Source organism: Bos mutus, chromosome 17 (assembly GCF_027580195.1).
Source record: "Bos mutus isolate GX-2022 chromosome 17, NWIPB_WYAK_1.1, whole genome shotgun sequence".
Lineage (NCBI taxonomy): Eukaryota > Metazoa > Chordata > Mammalia > Artiodactyla > Bovidae > Bos > Bos mutus.
Genome location: NC_091633.1, coordinates 70,401,047 through 70,417,724, shown reverse-complemented (window position 1 = coordinate 70,417,724; position 16,678 = coordinate 70,401,047). Strand labels below are relative to the sequence as shown.

The window sequence follows — 16,678 nt, the reverse complement described above, 5'->3', positions numbered from 1 at the left end:
CTTTTAAAGAACTAAAAGAGTAGAATAAACATTTGTAGTTTTCTTAGATTTATATACCATTTCTAAGGATCCTCATTTCTTCCTTTAGATTCATATTCCTTCTAATGTTATTTCCCTTCAATCTTAAGAACTTATTTTTATTTTTCTTGTCATATAGATTTCCCAGTGACAGGTTTGCTCAGTCTTTACTTATCTAAAAAAATTCACTTCATCTTCATTTTTGAAGGATGACTTAGCTGAATATGTACTTGGCTGACAGTTCTCTTCTGCTACCTCCAGCTGTCTATAGGTTTCCATTTTTCCTGACCTCTATGATTTCTGTTAGAAAATCAGCAGAAATTTATCTTGTTGTACTCATTATATAACATTTTGGGTTTTTTTTCTGACAGCTTTCAGAATTTTTTTTTCCAGACTTTATCTTTTTTCTTTGAATTACAATAATTTGACTACAAGGTACATAGGTGTAGTTTTTCTTTATATTTATCCTGCTTGGGTTTCGTTGAGGTTTCAGGATCTGTAAACTGATATTTTCCATGAAAATAAGAAGTTAATTTTTTTTTCTGTTTTTCTTTTCTCTTGTTTGTAATCTAGTGCATTGAAATTTTTAATATGTCTCACTGATCTCTCATGATCATGTTCATGTTTCTTCAGTCTTTTTACCCTTTGTTTTCTTCAGTTTCTGTCTTCAGAGATTTTGAGTTCACTGCTTTTTTCTACCATATCTGATCTGCTGTTAAGTCTATCCAGTAATTTTTTTTTTTCAGTACTGTTCAACTCTGGAATTTCCAATTTTTGTTGTTGTTGTTGTATTTTCTGTATCTAACAAGATACCCATTTGTTCCACCACTGTGTATATATTTTTCCTCCTAAATGCTTGAAGATATTTATGAAACCTACTTTAAAGTTCTTATTTGCCAATTGGAATATCTGGGTCATCGCTGGGTTGGTTACTATAGACTATTTTTGTTGTTTGTATTCATAGTATAAGTCACTATTTTCTGTTACTTAATATTTTGATTGAATACTGAATATTATGGATGATAAGTTGTAGACATTTTGGATTCTATTATGTTTCTCTGAACATGTGTTCTATCATACTGATTTTATGGCCAGACTCAAATTTCCAACTCTGTCTCCCTTGCCATGGACATTGACTAAAACTTCTGCTTAGTTTTTTTTACTTTCTAGCTACTACAGTTTTACAGGGCCCTCTGAGGTCTTTTCCATGCCATGCATAGTTGAACCAAAGGTTTGAGGTGGATTTTATATGCAGATTTTGGGGTTCTTGCCCTCTGCAGCTCTTCTCCAAATTTATTGGCTGATCATCTATTCCTAAATTCTATTCTCTGACTCCTCAAGCAAATCTGGTAGGGTTGCAGCCTACTACTACTAGAGCTACACTGTTGGGGAAATTTTCTCAGGAGAAAAGCTACTAACTTGCAAATCTCCTTGGGTGAAGCTTCATCCCTTAGGGTAGACTCTGGTGTTTTAGCACTTCTGCCATCTTCCCAGATGGTTTCTCTCTATTGCTTTTGACATTAAATATATTGGAAAAAAATAAAAAATTTTATACAACAAAAATCAAACTTCTTATAGTATCATCACCCTTAGACTAGAGTATTATCCTATAAAACGATGTTTCATATAGGAACACAAATATAATTACTTCATTTCATATACTGCTACTGCTAAGTCACTTCAGTCGTGTCTGACTCTGTGTGACCCCATAGACATCAGCCCACCAGGCTTTCCTGCCCCTGGAATTCTCTAGGCAAGAACACTGGAGTGGGTTGCCATTTCCTTCTCCAATGCATAAAAGTGAAAAAGTGAAAGTGAAGTCGCTCAGTCGTGTCCGACTCTTAGTGACCCCGTGGACTGCAGCCCACCAGGCTCCTCCATCCATGGGATTTTCCAGGCAAGAGTGCTGGAGTGGGGTGCCATTGCCTTCTCCTTCATTCTGTATATGATTATTTTATTTCAGATACAGTAATTTTGAGGAAAACTAAAGTGCATGAAATCTATGTACTTTTTAACCTAAAATGTTTGGAATAGCTACTTGGTTTTTGGGCTTCCCAGGTGGCATTAGTGGTAAAGAACCCACCTGCCAATGTGGGAGATAAAAGAGACGTGAGTTCTATCCCTGGGTCGGGAAGATTCCCTGGAGGAGGAAATGGCAACCCACTCCAATATTCTTGCCTAGAGAATCCCATGGACAGAGGAGCCTGGTGAGCTACAGTCCATAGAGTCACGAAGAGTCAGATATGACTGAATCAACAACACACACACACATGTACTTGGTTTTATGAATTGCTTTTGTTTGAAGAACTATTAATATTTGTTTCAAACCCTGGTGGCTCAGACGGTAAAGTGTCTGCCTGCCATGCGGGAGACCCAGGTTCGATTCCTGAGTCGGGAAGATCCCCTGGAGAAGGAAATGGCAATCCACTCCAGCACTCTTGCCTGGAAAAATCTCATGGATGGAGGAACCTGATAGGCTACAGTCCATGGGGTCGCAAAGAGTTGGACACGACTGAGCGACTTCACTTTCAAGGGTTTTTGACCTACGATCTTTATGCTTTCTTAGGAAGTATATGGAGAAGGAAATGGCAACCCACTCCAGTGTTGTTGCCTGGAGAATCCCAGGAAGGGCGGAGCCTGTTGGGCTGCCGTCTATGGGGTCGCACAGAGTCGGACACAACTGAAGCGACTTAGCAGCAGCAGCAGCAGCAGGAAGTATATACTTAGAGAAAGAGATGTCAAATACTTAAGTATTTCTGGGATTTGATTCTAGAGCAGCAGTAGTTTTGAAAACTGCTAAAAATGGATTTAGAAGTTTCAGTTAAAGAACTGAACTAGCTCTTAACTTGAAAGTAAAGTATATTATAACCTCCTTTGACTTAACCCTTATGGTGTTTCAATAGAAAACTAATAATGCATATTTCAGAGTTATGATGTAGTCTTACTACTGCTATTGCCCTCCACAAATCTTGAGAAGTAAACTTACATAGTTTCTTTAAATAGGATCCATGGTTAACAAGTATACCATCATCATCTGTTAAAGAAAATCTTAAAGATTCCTTTTCACTAGGATCTGAAGAAAAAGCCTCCATTACAGGTGATTATATTAAAGTATCCTACCTTATTTTATTTGTGAACTTCTGTATTGCTTAGAATGCCATATAAGTATGCCAAAGGAGTAATACTTCACATAGTTACAGGAACAATATATGTTTATGTTTGCCTGAGTTTTAATCTCAACGATGCAAATTACTAACCTTGTGGTTATAGATGCAGAACTTAATTTCTCAGTGCCTCAATCCACCAAGTTATAATAATCAAACTCATTAGGCTATTGTGAAAATTAAGTGACACTATGCATTTTAGCCACTAACTCAATTCTTGACACAAGTAGAGTATTCACTCAGGGTAAGCTATTATTATGTATTTGTTGCTCCAGTACTCAGCATACTGGTTAGGTGAACTTTTAAATTGAGACTAAGGTAGACTTAAATCCAGGTACAACTACATGAGAAGGTAACTAACCTTTCTGGCCCTATGTATGGATCTTTAAAATGGGCATAAGAGTAGAGTGGTTGTAAGAATTAAATTAATTAATACATGTAAAGCACATATAACAGGACCGTAGTTAACACACAGTCAGTGTGAGATATGAATAAGTAAACATTCTTTCTTTCCTTAGTCCTATGACATATAAAGGCATAGTTATTTCTAAGGTTGGGATGTATAACTAACATTTATTAAGTGCTTACTATGTAGTATAATTTTTATCATTTTACAGATGAGAAAAACTGAAGTGCAAAGATATTGGGAAATATACCCAAGGTCAGTGATGGAGCCATAATTTGAATCTTTGGCTCCAAAGTCACATTGATTAGCAGAATACATTATTGATACTTTGAATCATGAGTACTGTCCAAATATGAACATATAATTGGAATTATAAGGTGATATTTTATTTAGCTTACCTCAAAATGAGTTCCCCAAAAATGGCTGTAATGAAAGCCTCAGCATTAAGACTTTGACAGTGAAGATACAGGTTTGGCCAGGTACTAGTAGAACTGAAAGTTGGTGATCAGCACAGAAAGCACTGATTTTCTGTTGTACATTCTAAAGTGTAATAGAATCAAAATAGTAGAAGCAATTCTGTAAAAGCAAAACTGAATCCTCCATGCCAGAGCCTAAGCCTTTCCCTAGAGCACTGAGATGGTGAGTATTAGGCCTTCCTTTCCTGCCCTTTTGTTATCAGAGGCAACACTGCATCTTAGTGGGAGTAAAACTCTGGCAGATGACTTTATTCTCTGTGTGGTAGACTCTTCTAGAATTGCACTGATTCTTGGTTTTCTCTGTATCTGTACAATTTCACAACTGCCATTGCTAGTAACTGTGGTAGCTTAGAGATCTATGCCTTTTGTTCCAGGTAAGAAACACAAGCTTTTAAATAGAATAGATATTGCTATCTCATTTACTTGATTTATACAAGCATTTGTGGCATGTCTATATTTCAAGATGGTTATTCCATTCTGTTACTTATATGATATTTTTCTAAGGTGTGCCAAATGCTTAATAGGTTTAGTAGCCATTTTCTCTGTTATAGATCACTTTGGAAAAATGTTTATTCAAGTTTAATATGGTTGTTTTCTCCATTTCTATTTTACAAGAAAGATCAGAGACAGTTTTCATTTAGCAGAAAGCAAATGAATCAGTTATCTACCTCATTAATTCAGAAGGGAGATTTAATTCTGTTACTTTGTCACAAAGTAGATAAGAATGAAGAATGCACTGAAAGCCGTAATTCCTTGAAATCAACCGAAAATGAAAAGAACTCCTTTTTGATAGACTTTGTTACTACTGCACTTGAGAAACCCAAGGAAAGTCAAGTGACTGTTGGTGACGTTGAAGAAGAAAAGGAGAAAGCTCACCTGATTATGAATGATGACTTAACAGCTGAAGATACACCACTACTACAACTTCAGAGTATCTTATGTACTGAGTCTTCAAAGGTATTTATATAAAATTATGCCTCCTATACTATACCTTAAAACTCCACATAGGGCTCTTAAATGTTTTATCTCCCATGTTAGGCACTTCTGAATTGTCTGTGTGAGACTCATCTTCTGACAGTGATACCATACTGTCATGTGGTCCTTGCTCAGTGGAATTTTCACTTCAGAGACGTGTTGGAGTGAATACAGTAAAGCCCAACATTTCATTAAAATTTTCAGAGGCATATGATCATAATATTCTTTTAAATGTTTCAGAAATATATACCCAGAAGTGGGTAGATTTCTGTAGGTCTTCACGTTATAAAAATATAGATCTCAAGGGTTTGGAATTAGTAAGAGGTATTCCTTTGGATATCATCTTTAAATACTTTAAAAAATTTAAAAATAAAAATCTTTTAAGAAATATTTATCAGCATCCATACCTATTTAAGTGGAAGGTCAGGTCATTATCAGGAATATTATTATCATTACCTTGGGAACCAGATTTGTGATATGTAGGATTACTTGTCCCTATGCAATATTGCAGGCGTCCTTGGTGACTTAGAGGTCAAGAATCTGCCAATGCGGGGAACACGGGTTCGTCCCTGGGTTGGGAAGATCCCCTGGAGAAGGGAATGGCAACCCACTTCAGTATTTTTGCCTGCAGAATCCCATGAACAGAGAAGCCTACAGTCCATGGGGTCGCAAAGAGTTGACAACAAACAGCAATATACTATAATACACTAGAGTACTGTACTGTTAAAATTTATGGTGGAGCATTTTTAGTGTCTATTTCTCCTGAGTTTTCTTTATCCAGTTTCTCCTGCAGTTAACTGGTAGATATGTATATTTACTATTGGGGAAAATAACAGTTATCTGAAAACTTGTGGTCAAACAGGACTTTTATAATACAGGCTATTAGATTTTTATTACATTTTAAGGAGAAGGTTCATTAAGCCATATCGCAGATATATTTCCTTAGGAAAAACGCTCATGCCAAGTTAAGGATGTGTTTACATCTGTGCTCTCATGTTCGTGCTAATACCCATCTGTCTGTGGAAAGTAGAAAAGTCATTCCTTAAAAGGAAGAATGGTATTCTGGAATTTAAAGACAAGGTTTTAGAAATGTTTAACAGAGGTAATTCTAAATTAGAACAGGTGATTTATATATAGCAAGTAAGATTATAACATGTTTCTTTTGATTGAATCTTTGTCTTTATTCTTACTCGTTACCAAGTGATTTTAAGTCTGAATAATTCCCCTCTAAGGTCTCTTTGTTGGACTCTCATCATGGAATAAAATGCAGGCTTCTCGCCACTGCCTGGAGGTCTCTCGTGGTTCTTTCTGGACCTCATGCTCCTCAGCTCTCCCTGACACTCAAGGTGTCTCAGCATCTTTCACTGGCTTTTGCTTCTCACAGCTATCAAGGTCTCCACAGAGTGTCACATGGCCCTTTTCTTTCCATCATCTGTCTGAGCTCTGATGTCACATTCTCAGGGGCCCTTCCCCGATCACCTGCATTAAAGTAGCTCCTCAACTCCACTCTGTCACTGCCGTTACACCCTACTTTATCACTTTCATGAGTCATATTATTTATGTGTTTAGTATCAGTGAGTTTCCCTGAAATGTGATATCCTTATTTGTTCCTGATGACCACTATGCTTAACACATAGTAGATGCTCAAAAAACATTGACTTTCTAGCAGCTGGCCTCTAATTATAATTGTGATATATACAGTGAGTAATCTTTTGCTTTTCTATTTAATAGAAAGCAATTCAAGATAGAAATATGAAGAATAAAAAATCAACAAATAATAGAGCATCCAGTGCATCTGGCAGGTAATAAAGTTTTCATTTTCCTTCAGTAATAGGTTTATATTTCAACAAAGCAGGTTTTAGTTTAATTTCTGAAAGTAAATTTCATTTGGTATTCTTAATTTTCTTCTTATGAGAAGAATGAATTAGTTACTTCATAATCAATCCCCCTAGTTGAATATATTCTTTTATAAAAGGGATTGATTAAGGACCCTCTGTGTTCTACATTGCTCATGAGATGGAGTTTCTTTCTCCTATTTTTCCTGAGACAGTAGATATAAAGTAGTAATAAAGCTGAAGTCTAGCATTCACCTTCTCTGTTAAGTGTCTTTATCCAACAACACATGTAAAATTGTACTTTAAACTTTGAGGTTCTATGCACTAAGTTGGTTTATTAAAATGATAAGAACTGATCATCATTCACGCTGAATCCTAACTCATAGGTGCTAATCAAAACCTTCTGCATCTTTTAAATTATCATTACTCAAGTAGAACAGGGGTCAGCAAACTTTTTCAGTGAATTTGCCAATTAGTACATATGGCTGGCCCTATAGGCCATATGGTCTCTGTTGTAATTACTCACATCTGCTATTGTAGCAGGGAGGCCATTGTTGGCATTATGAAAATAATTGAAATAGCTATGGTGTAATAATTTTATATACCAGAAGAGATTGTGAGCCAGATTTTCCCACTAACCCCAAGTTAGAGGTTATTAGTCTAACTTTATATTTAAGATGGTTTATGTAGCAAAATGGGGCTTCTCTGGTGAAATGAAGTGAAGTCGCTCAGTCATGTCCAACTCTTTGCGACCCCATGGACTGTAGCCTACCAGGCTTCTCTGTCCATGGGATTTTCCAGGTAAGAATACTGCAGTGGGTTGCCATTTCCTTCTCCAGGGGAACTTCCCGACCCAGGCTGCATGGTAGGACCTTAATAATAATTTATCCCTAGCAGAGCAGTAAAGAATCTGCCTGCCAATGCAGGAGAAGGGGTTTGATCCTTGGTTCAGGAAGATTCCCTGGAGAAGGAAGTGGCAACCACTCCAGTATTCTTGCCTGGGAAATCCCATGAACAGAGGAGCCTGGCGGGCCACAGTCCGTGGGATTGCAGAGTTGAACATGACTTAGCGACTAAACAACAGTAGCAGCAGCAGCAGCAGCAATGTAGCAAAATAATACAAGAAACTATTAAAACCGACTTATTGTTTTTTCCCATGTAACTTGAGTCCATGTTTTTAAAAAAAATGTTTTAATTATAAATAACCTAAAAAGAAAAATTACTTTGAAGCTATATATAAATTAAAGTAATAAAATTTAAATTATATTGAAAGGGTCTTTGTGTACTAATAAAATACCACATCATTTTCAAAGTAATTATAAATTATTAAATTATAATGTAGTTTTTAGGTATAGTAGTTTCAAAATCTAATGAATCTTTCTTCTACCATTGTAATTGTAATAGTTTGTCTTGATTCATTTGGGTCTTTTCAGATTAATGACCTCTGAGTTCTTAAAGAAGCCTAGTTCTCTAAGGAGGATTCCGTCGACAGCTTCAGCTTCTCACTATTTAGGGACTTTGAGAGTCTTGGACCAAAAGCCCTCACAGAAACAGAACACAGAACCTGACAGAGCAGATAACCTAAGGGCAACTGTTTATCAGGTAAAAAGGAAAATATATATTCTTTTAAAATTAGAATTAATGACATAAGATTTTTTTATCAGGGAGTAGAATGAACCTGTCAGAAATGATTTATTAACTCATTTCCTTTATAATACCTGAGCAATCCAAATCTCCTCCCAAGTTTGCTTGTGTGTGTGTGTTAGTCGTTCAGTTGTGTTCGACTTTTTGTGACCCCCATGAACTGTAGCCTGCCAAGCGTCTCTGTCCATGGAATTCTCCAGGCAAGAATACTAGGGTGAGTTGCCATTCTTTTCTCCAGGGGATCTTCCCAACCCAGGAACTGAACCCAGATCTCCCTTATTGCAGGCAGATTCTTTACCATCTGAGCCACCAGGGCTACTTTAAACTTTGCTTAACTGATCATAATTGTAAAGAAAGAGAATTTGCCATAGCAATTGATAAAAATATAACAAAAGCAAAATATAGTTAAGGTATATCTATGTTTTTATACTTTTTCAACTTAAAGTTTATATTGTTACGAACAAAAGTGTTTTAATATTTTTTTCTTCCCTGAGACTTTTTGTATTTGAGTTAAACTTACCTAGAAAAAAGCTTTTCTAATTTTTCAAAAATTCAAACAGATGTCTCTTTTGGTCTTATTTGTTATATAAAATACAAATTGAAAATGTATTTTAATATGTATTTTTAATACATAGAAATATGAAAATAGAAAATTGTCCATGTGAATTTCAGAGAAAATGGTAATATATTCAGTCATCATAGTCAGTCTTTGAAATCTGTTCCTAGTACTGAGAAAGATAACATAGATATGATTTTCTTAATTCTTGTTCATTGTTATATATTAGAATATTATCAGAAAAAGAGGAATGATATTAGCACATATAAAGTTTGTAAGGTTTATGTTTTAGTTTTTTTAAGTTTTTATTATATATTTCAGAAATAAACAAGAATTCTAATTTATTTGCAAAACTTTGCATAATATATAGCCTTTTTCTTCTTCTCACAGGAGTGGTTAGAAAAGAAAAATATTTATTTACATGAAATGCACAGAATTAAAAGAATCGAAAGTGAAAACTTAAGGATTCAAAATGAACAGGTATTCTGAAATATAGAAATGAAAAATATTCTGGATTTTTAAGTCAATAAAATAGTCTCGAATGCTTAATATTTTTAAATCACCTGTTTTTTAAATGGTGAAATAAATTATATATAAAAGAAATGATTTCTGATTTTATTCCTCTAGTCCTTTATACATTTTTAGTTGATGTAACTGGTTTACATGAAAACAAAGATACACAAATTTTCTTATATGTGTGCAATAGCTTTGGCACTATTGATTATGAATATTTTTTTTCTTGTGACCATGTACCTATTTCATTCTTAAACACTGACTTCAGTATTACAACTTAGCCAAGAATATAAAGGGTCTTCAGACATTAACCTTCAGTCGTCCTCTGTTCTTGATTCATGGACCTAACATTCTACGTTCCTATGCAATATTGCTCTTTACAGCATCAGACCTTGCTTCTATTACCAGACACATCTACAACTGGGTATTGTTTTTGCTTTGGCTCCATCCCTTCATTCTTCCTGGAGTTATTTCTCCACTGATTTCCAGTAGCATATTGGGCACCTACTGACCTGGGGAGTTCCTCTTTCAGTATCCTATCATTTGCCTTTTCATACTGTTCATGGGGTTCTCAAGGCAAGAACACTGAAGTGGCTTGCCATTCCCTTCTCCAGTGGACCACATTCTGTCAGACCTCTCCACCATGACCTGCCCTTCTTGGGTGGCCCCACACAGCATGGCTTAGTTTCATTGAGTTAGATAAGGCTGTGGTCCTAGTGTGATTAGATTGACTAGTTTTCTGTGATTATGGTCTCAGTGTGTCTCTCCTCTGATGTCTTTTCACAATACCTACAGTCTTACTTGGATTTCTCTTACCTTGGACGTGGGGTATCTCTTCACAGCTGCTCCAGCAAAGTGCAGCCACTGCTCCTTACCTTGGACGAGGGGTGTCTCCTCACAGCCGCCCCTCCTGACCTTGAACGTGAAGTAGCTCCTCTTGGCCCTCCTGCGCCACCGCAGCCACCTCTCCTTGGATGTGGGGTAGCTCCTCCCGGCCACCGCCCCTGACCTTGGACTTGGGGTAGCTCCTCTCAGCAGTTGCCGCACCGTCACAGCCTGGCACTGTCAGCCACCGCCCCTGACCTCGGATATGGGGTAGCTCCTCTTGGCCCCCACCCCTGACCTTGAGCAAGGGGTAGGTCCTTTTGACCAGGCTTTTGCGCAGTCAGTCACAGCTGAAGCACAGAACATTTCATGCAAAGATGGGCTCGATAAAGGACAGAAATGGTATGGACCTAACAGAAGCAGAAGATGTTAAGAAGAGGTGGCAAGAATACACAGAAGAACTGTACAAAAAAGGTCTTCACAACCCAGATAATCACGATGGTGTGATCAGTCACCTAGAGCCAGACATCCTGGAATGTGAAGTCAAGTGGGCCTTAGAAAGCATCACTATGAACAAAGCTAGTGGAGGTGATGGAATTCCAGTTGAGCTATTTCAAATCCTGAAAGATGATGCTGTGAAAGTGCTACACTCAATATGCCAGCAAATTTGGAAAACTCAGCAGTGGCCACAGGACTGGAAAAGGTCAGTTTTCATTCCAATCCCAAAGAAAGGCAATGCCAAAGAATGCTCGAAACACCACACAATTGCACTCATCTCACATGCTAGTAAAGTAATGCTCAAAATTCTCCAAGCCAGGCTTAAAGCTCAACATTCAGAAAACAAAGATCATTGCATCTAGTCCCATCACTTCATGGGAAACAGATGAGGAAACAGTGGAAATAGTGTCAAACTTTATTTTTTGGGGCTCCAAAATCACTGCAGATGGTGATTGCAGCCATGAAATTAAAAGACGCTTACTCCTTGGAAGAAAAGTTATGACCAACCTAGATAGCATATTCAAAAGCAGAGACATTACTTTGCCAACAAAGGTCCATCTAGTCAAGGCTATGGTTTTTCCAGTGGTCATGTATGGATGTGAGAGTTGGACTATAAAAAAAGCTGAGCGCCGAAGAATTGATGCTTTTGAACTGTGGTGTTGGAGAAGACTCCTGAGAGTCCCTTGGGCTGCAAAGAGATCCAACCAGTCCATCCTAAAGGATATCAGTCCTGGGTGTTCATTGGAAGGACTGATGCTGAAGCTGAAACTCCAGTACTTTGGCCACCTCATGCAAAGAGTTGACTCATTGGAAAAGACCCTGATGCTGGGAGGGATTGGGGGCAGGAGGAAAAGGGGACAACAGAGGATGAGATGGCTGGATGGCAATACCGACTCAATGGACATGAGTTTGGGTGAATTCTGGGAGTTGGTGATGGACAGGGAGGCCTGGCATGCTGCTATTCATGGGTTGGACACGACTGAGCGACTGAACTGAACTGAACTGAACTGTCCCCTTTTCTATCTTGAATTTTTTTGTGTCTTTAAGACCAAGCTCTACCTGAGTGATTGCCCCTGTCCTTCCCATTGAATGGATCTGGGCTCTCATTTCAGTCTCACTGGTACTTCACTTCCTGCCTCTAACTCCTGCCCCATAGCCTACAACATGCTCATTTGTTTCTCATCTACTGAAGTAAAACCACTGAAGAAAACAGAACAAAACAAAACAAACCCTTCATTGTGTTTTTCAATACTACCAGGAATAGAAATAACTCTGAGTGGAGCAGCCCTGCAGGGGTGGTGCCTGGACTCTGGGCCATGTTTCAGCTTGATCTGCCACAGTCAGTGCCAGACGCCTCATTTGGTCTTCACAGCTCAGTGAGGGTGGCTATACTTCTCCTTCTAAATTTCTCTGTAATAAGACTTTATAGCATTTAATCCTAAGCAATATTATAAGGCAAACAGAATATTATGGGATTAGACTGAAGTAAGCAAAGTAATAACATTTTCCAGTCTGGCCCATGTTTTCAACATTTGGGACATGTTTATGCAGTAAGAATTGTATGCTCTGATGTCAATCAAAACTCAGGGTTAAAGCAAAGACCTGTGGCTTACTGTGTGACTTGGCCAATTTATCTTACTTTGACTGTAATTTTAAACTGAAATAGGTTAATTGGTAGTGCAAAGTGCTCATAATGAAATATTACATTAAAAGGAAAATATCAGGGAAGTTACAGGCCAGAGAGGTAAAATTAGTAATTAAAAATTTTTTTTTAAATTACCTCTCCGCCTGTAACTTCCCTGATATTTTTCTTTTAATGCAATATTTCATTATGAGCACTTTGCACTACTAATTAACCTATTTCAGTTTACTCTGAAAACATTTGTTCAGTACACTTCCCAAAAAAGGTTCCTTCCCATGCATGGTAGTACATCAATATCTGAGAAGTGCTTAGAAAAGGACATTTTAAAATATAGTGAATAATTCAGATAACATTTTTTAAAAATTAATTTTTCTAAATCATTTAGAATAGATTGCTTTGAAACCTAACTTGATGAACATTAAGGAAAATAAAGACACATACTTATATGTATATCTATCTATGTTTGTAAATTTATATTTATTCATACACATATGACTATTATTTTTCCAAAATAGAAAAGAGCTGCTAAGAGAGAAGAAGCCTTAGCATCATTTGAGGCCTGGAAAGCCATGAAAGAAAAGGAAGCAAAGAAAATAGCTGCAAAAAAAAGGCTTGAGGAAAAAAACAAGAAGAAAACTGAAGAAGAAAATGCTGTGAGAAAAGGAGAAGCACTGCAAGTATGCAATAGCTTTAATATCTTTCTTAATTTTAAATATTTTAAAATTAGTGATTAACTGTGCTTTTACTATTTTATTATATTCACATTCAATAAGAAGGTAATTCTTAACTTCTTCAGGCTTTTGAAAAATGGAAAGCAAAAAAGATGGAATACCTCAAGGAGAAAAATAAAAAAGAGAAAGAATATGAAAGAGCAAAGAAACAGAAAGAGGAGGAAACTGTTGCTGAGAAAAGAAAAGATAACTTAACTGCTGTTGAAAAATGGTAATCTAAAACAGCAAGTGTTTTGATAGATCTGAAATTAGTAACGCTTTAGGTTTTTCTAAAATTCATTTACTTGAATGTTATTAATGTACTCAATCTTATTCCAGAGACACATTAGGGAATCTTTATTATATATTCTCCTTTAACTTGCCAATGTTTTATACTACCCTACATAGGAATGAAAAAAAGGAAGTTGTTTTCAAGGAAAAGGAAAAAGTAAAAATGCATGAGAAAAGAAAAGAAGAACAGAAAAGAGCTGAGAAAAAAGAAAAAGATAAACAAGCTCTCGAGGAATATGAAAAATGGCTGGTAGGTGTTCTTTGTTAATGCAGTTGTGTATCTTAAATGTACTTTTTGTGACTTTTCTGTCCCTAATTCCAGTTCTGTTTGTCTCATGACTACTGACTCTTTCTGCCTGGAAGTTGCCTTGTTGAATTCATCCTCTCCTTCTACATATATCATAATTTCTTCAATCTACTCATTTCTATTAATGATTATGTGTGTGCTCAGTGATGTCTGACTCTTTGTGACTCAGTGGACTGTAGCCCACAAGGCTGTTCTGTCCATGGGGTTTTCCAGGCAAGAATCCTGGGGTGGGTTGCCATTCCCTTCTCCATGGGATCTTTCTGGCCCAGGGGTAAAACCCTGGTCTCCCACATTGCAAGCAGATTACCGTCTGAGCTCCCTTGGAATCATTAATGATTCTACTATTCCTTAAAGCACTCAGGCTTAAAACTTTAGTGATGATATTGTTGCCCATTTATCCTTTGCAATAATTCTCATATCTAAAATCATAAAAAGCTGACAAGTGTATTACTGAAGCTATACCAGGTTAGTTTATGTAGAACTTGGTCCCAACACACAGCAAAATAGTATTTAATGAGAAAGTTATTTCATTTTTTATTTCCTTTTGATCTTCCTGATGATCTCAAGGAGACGATCTTACTTAAGTGGTTTTTAAATGAAAGAAAGCAAGTGTGAAGATTGGGAGAAATGATAATAAATGACTTTATATTTTTTTGTTTCTTTCAATATACTTATGTTTATACTTGCTTTTCATTGAGGGCAAGCAAAATAACATTTTCTATCTTAAAACATCAGTATAAATATGTATTAATTGATTTTTGAATAAGTAAATACATTTCAGATGAATAAGTATTTTGTATGTTAAGTTGCTTTTGGCATGTCTGACTCTTTGTGACCCCATCAACTGTAGCCTACCAGGCTCCTCTGTCCATGGGATTCTCCAGGCAAGGATGCTGGAGTGGGTTGCCATGCCCTCCTCCACGGGATCTTCATGACTCAGGGATCGAACCCATGTCGCTTTCGTCTCCTGCATTGTCGGGCAGGTTCTTTACCACTAGCGCCACCCTGGGAAGCCTGATTGAATACTTTATATTAGTCAAAAAGTGCAAAATTTCTCCACAGGGACTAGGGTCCAATAGGGTTTCTGATTAAAAAATTCATGTATTTTGACATGAATTTTTGAATTCATGTCTATCAGCAAGTTAAAAGTATGTCATTCAGACTTTTTTTTTTTTGCATCATTGCATATTTTTTAATTTTTTGCATTTTTGTATTCTCTGGTTAGGATTGAGGTTGAGCATTTTTCATTTGTATAAGTATTAATTGTATTTATTTTTCCTATAAAGAGTCCATTTTACACTGAACATAAACTGAACATTTTTTCATTGGTCTTCTTCTTACTGATTTCTAGAAGCTTTTATATGTACTAGGGAAATTAGCCTATCATTTCTGATATGAGTTACAAAATTTTTTTCCCATTGCATTATATTGTCAACTTTGCTCATATTATTTACTGAAGAATTTTATTTTATTTTCAGGTATCAAATCTATTAGTCTTTTTCTATGGCTTCTCAATTTTAGGAATAGTTGAAAGGACCTTCTCCAAAATCTGAAGTCAAAGCTCCCATTTTTCTTCTAATAACATTATGATTTTAATATCTTAACATTTTAACATTTGCTCTACTTAGAACTTGTCTTGGTGTATGATGGAAAATATGATTCCATCTTTATTTTTTCCAAATGCATCTTTCATGAAACAACACTGATTTGAGATACTGATTTGAGATACATTAGATCATTCCCATATTTTTGTGTCTGTTTCTTGACTTCCTGTTTCATTGGTCATTCTCACTAGAAATATTCCAGTGCTATACTCTTCCCCTTATCAGGACTTTATATATTTTCATATGTTTGTATTAATCTCCCTTCATAACTTCATTCAAAGTATTTCTGAATATTCTAGGTTTCTTCACATAAAATTTAGAATCAGTAACTAGAAAAGCACACAGGACCCAAAGCAGGCTATTTAAAGGTAGGATAAAAGATGAAATACCTAGGAATAAACTTAGGAAATGCACAAGACCAGTATGAAGAAAACTTTAGAATACTCCTGAAGTACACAAATGAATATTTGAGAAATTAGAACAAAACTACCGTCGGATAGAAATGGTATTATAATGATATTATAAAGACGTCAGTTTTTCCCTGAAGTAATTTGCAAATTTAATGTAATCCTAATAAAAATACCAACAGAATTTATTCTCGTGTATGTGTTGACTAATACTGCTATAATGCTCAATCTATGCAGAGAAATAGTAATAAAACAAGGCAATCAAAATTGTTTCAGTGGTTTGAATGAGAATAGTAATGTTCTATGATGACTTTCTTAGACTGAACTTTTAATGCTTTATTATTTAAGCTTTGTTCTGAGAAAAATTAAAAATTTTCTTATATTAAGGAGATGCATGCTAATTCTACTAGTATCTCTAAGAGTAGTGCATATGTGCTCAATTCGTTCATACATGCTGGATTCTTCGGACTTGTAGCCTACCAGGCTCCTTTGTCTGCAGGATTCTTCAAGAGTACTAAAGTGGGATCTTCCCAACCCAGGGATCAAATTCGTGTCTCTTACTTCTACTGCATTATCAGGAAGGTTCTTTACCACTAGCACCACCTGGGAAGCCCTTTAGAGTAGTGATTGAATATAAATGTCTCACTTTTCAGTTTTATTTTCACATTGTCTCAAAAATTTGATAGAATTTGCCAAATGACTAAGTCATACATGACTAATGTAAAATACTAAGTTAGGTACATTAAGTTTTATTATAATGTTTAGTCACTTTCTCATTCTAATCAATCCTGTGGAGAAGAAAAACTC

The 16,678-nt window shown here is 36.2% G+C and overlaps 1 protein-coding gene across 5 annotated transcripts in view; it reads left to right on the top strand.

Annotated features, from left to right (window-relative positions):
* MAP9 (microtubule associated protein 9) overlaps window positions 1-16,678 on the top strand; it is a 50,371-nt gene that overhangs the window by 14,528 nt on the left and 19,165 nt on the right. The window contains exons 6-14 of one of the 5 annotated variants that reach the window (XM_070386688.1): window positions 3,022-3,115; window positions 4,858-5,021; window positions 6,771-6,841; window positions 8,308-8,476; window positions 9,465-9,554; window positions 13,068-13,229; window positions 13,349-13,494; window positions 13,671-13,803; window positions 14,711-16,098. In XM_070386688.1, the coding sequence (XP_070242789.1) occupies window positions 3,022-3,115; window positions 4,858-5,021; window positions 6,771-6,841; window positions 8,308-8,476; window positions 9,465-9,554; window positions 13,068-13,229; window positions 13,349-13,494; window positions 13,671-13,803; window positions 14,711-14,878 (1,197 nt within the window). In that variant the 3' untranslated portion in view covers window positions 14,879-16,098. Of the gene's footprint in view, window positions 1-3,021; window positions 3,116-4,779; window positions 5,022-6,770; window positions 6,842-8,307; window positions 8,477-9,464; window positions 9,555-13,067; window positions 13,230-13,348; window positions 13,495-13,670; window positions 13,804-14,710; window positions 16,099-16,678 lie in introns of those variants that run through there. The other 4 variants (XM_070386683.1, XM_070386685.1, XM_070386686.1 and 1 more) reach the window with 4 other exon arrangements.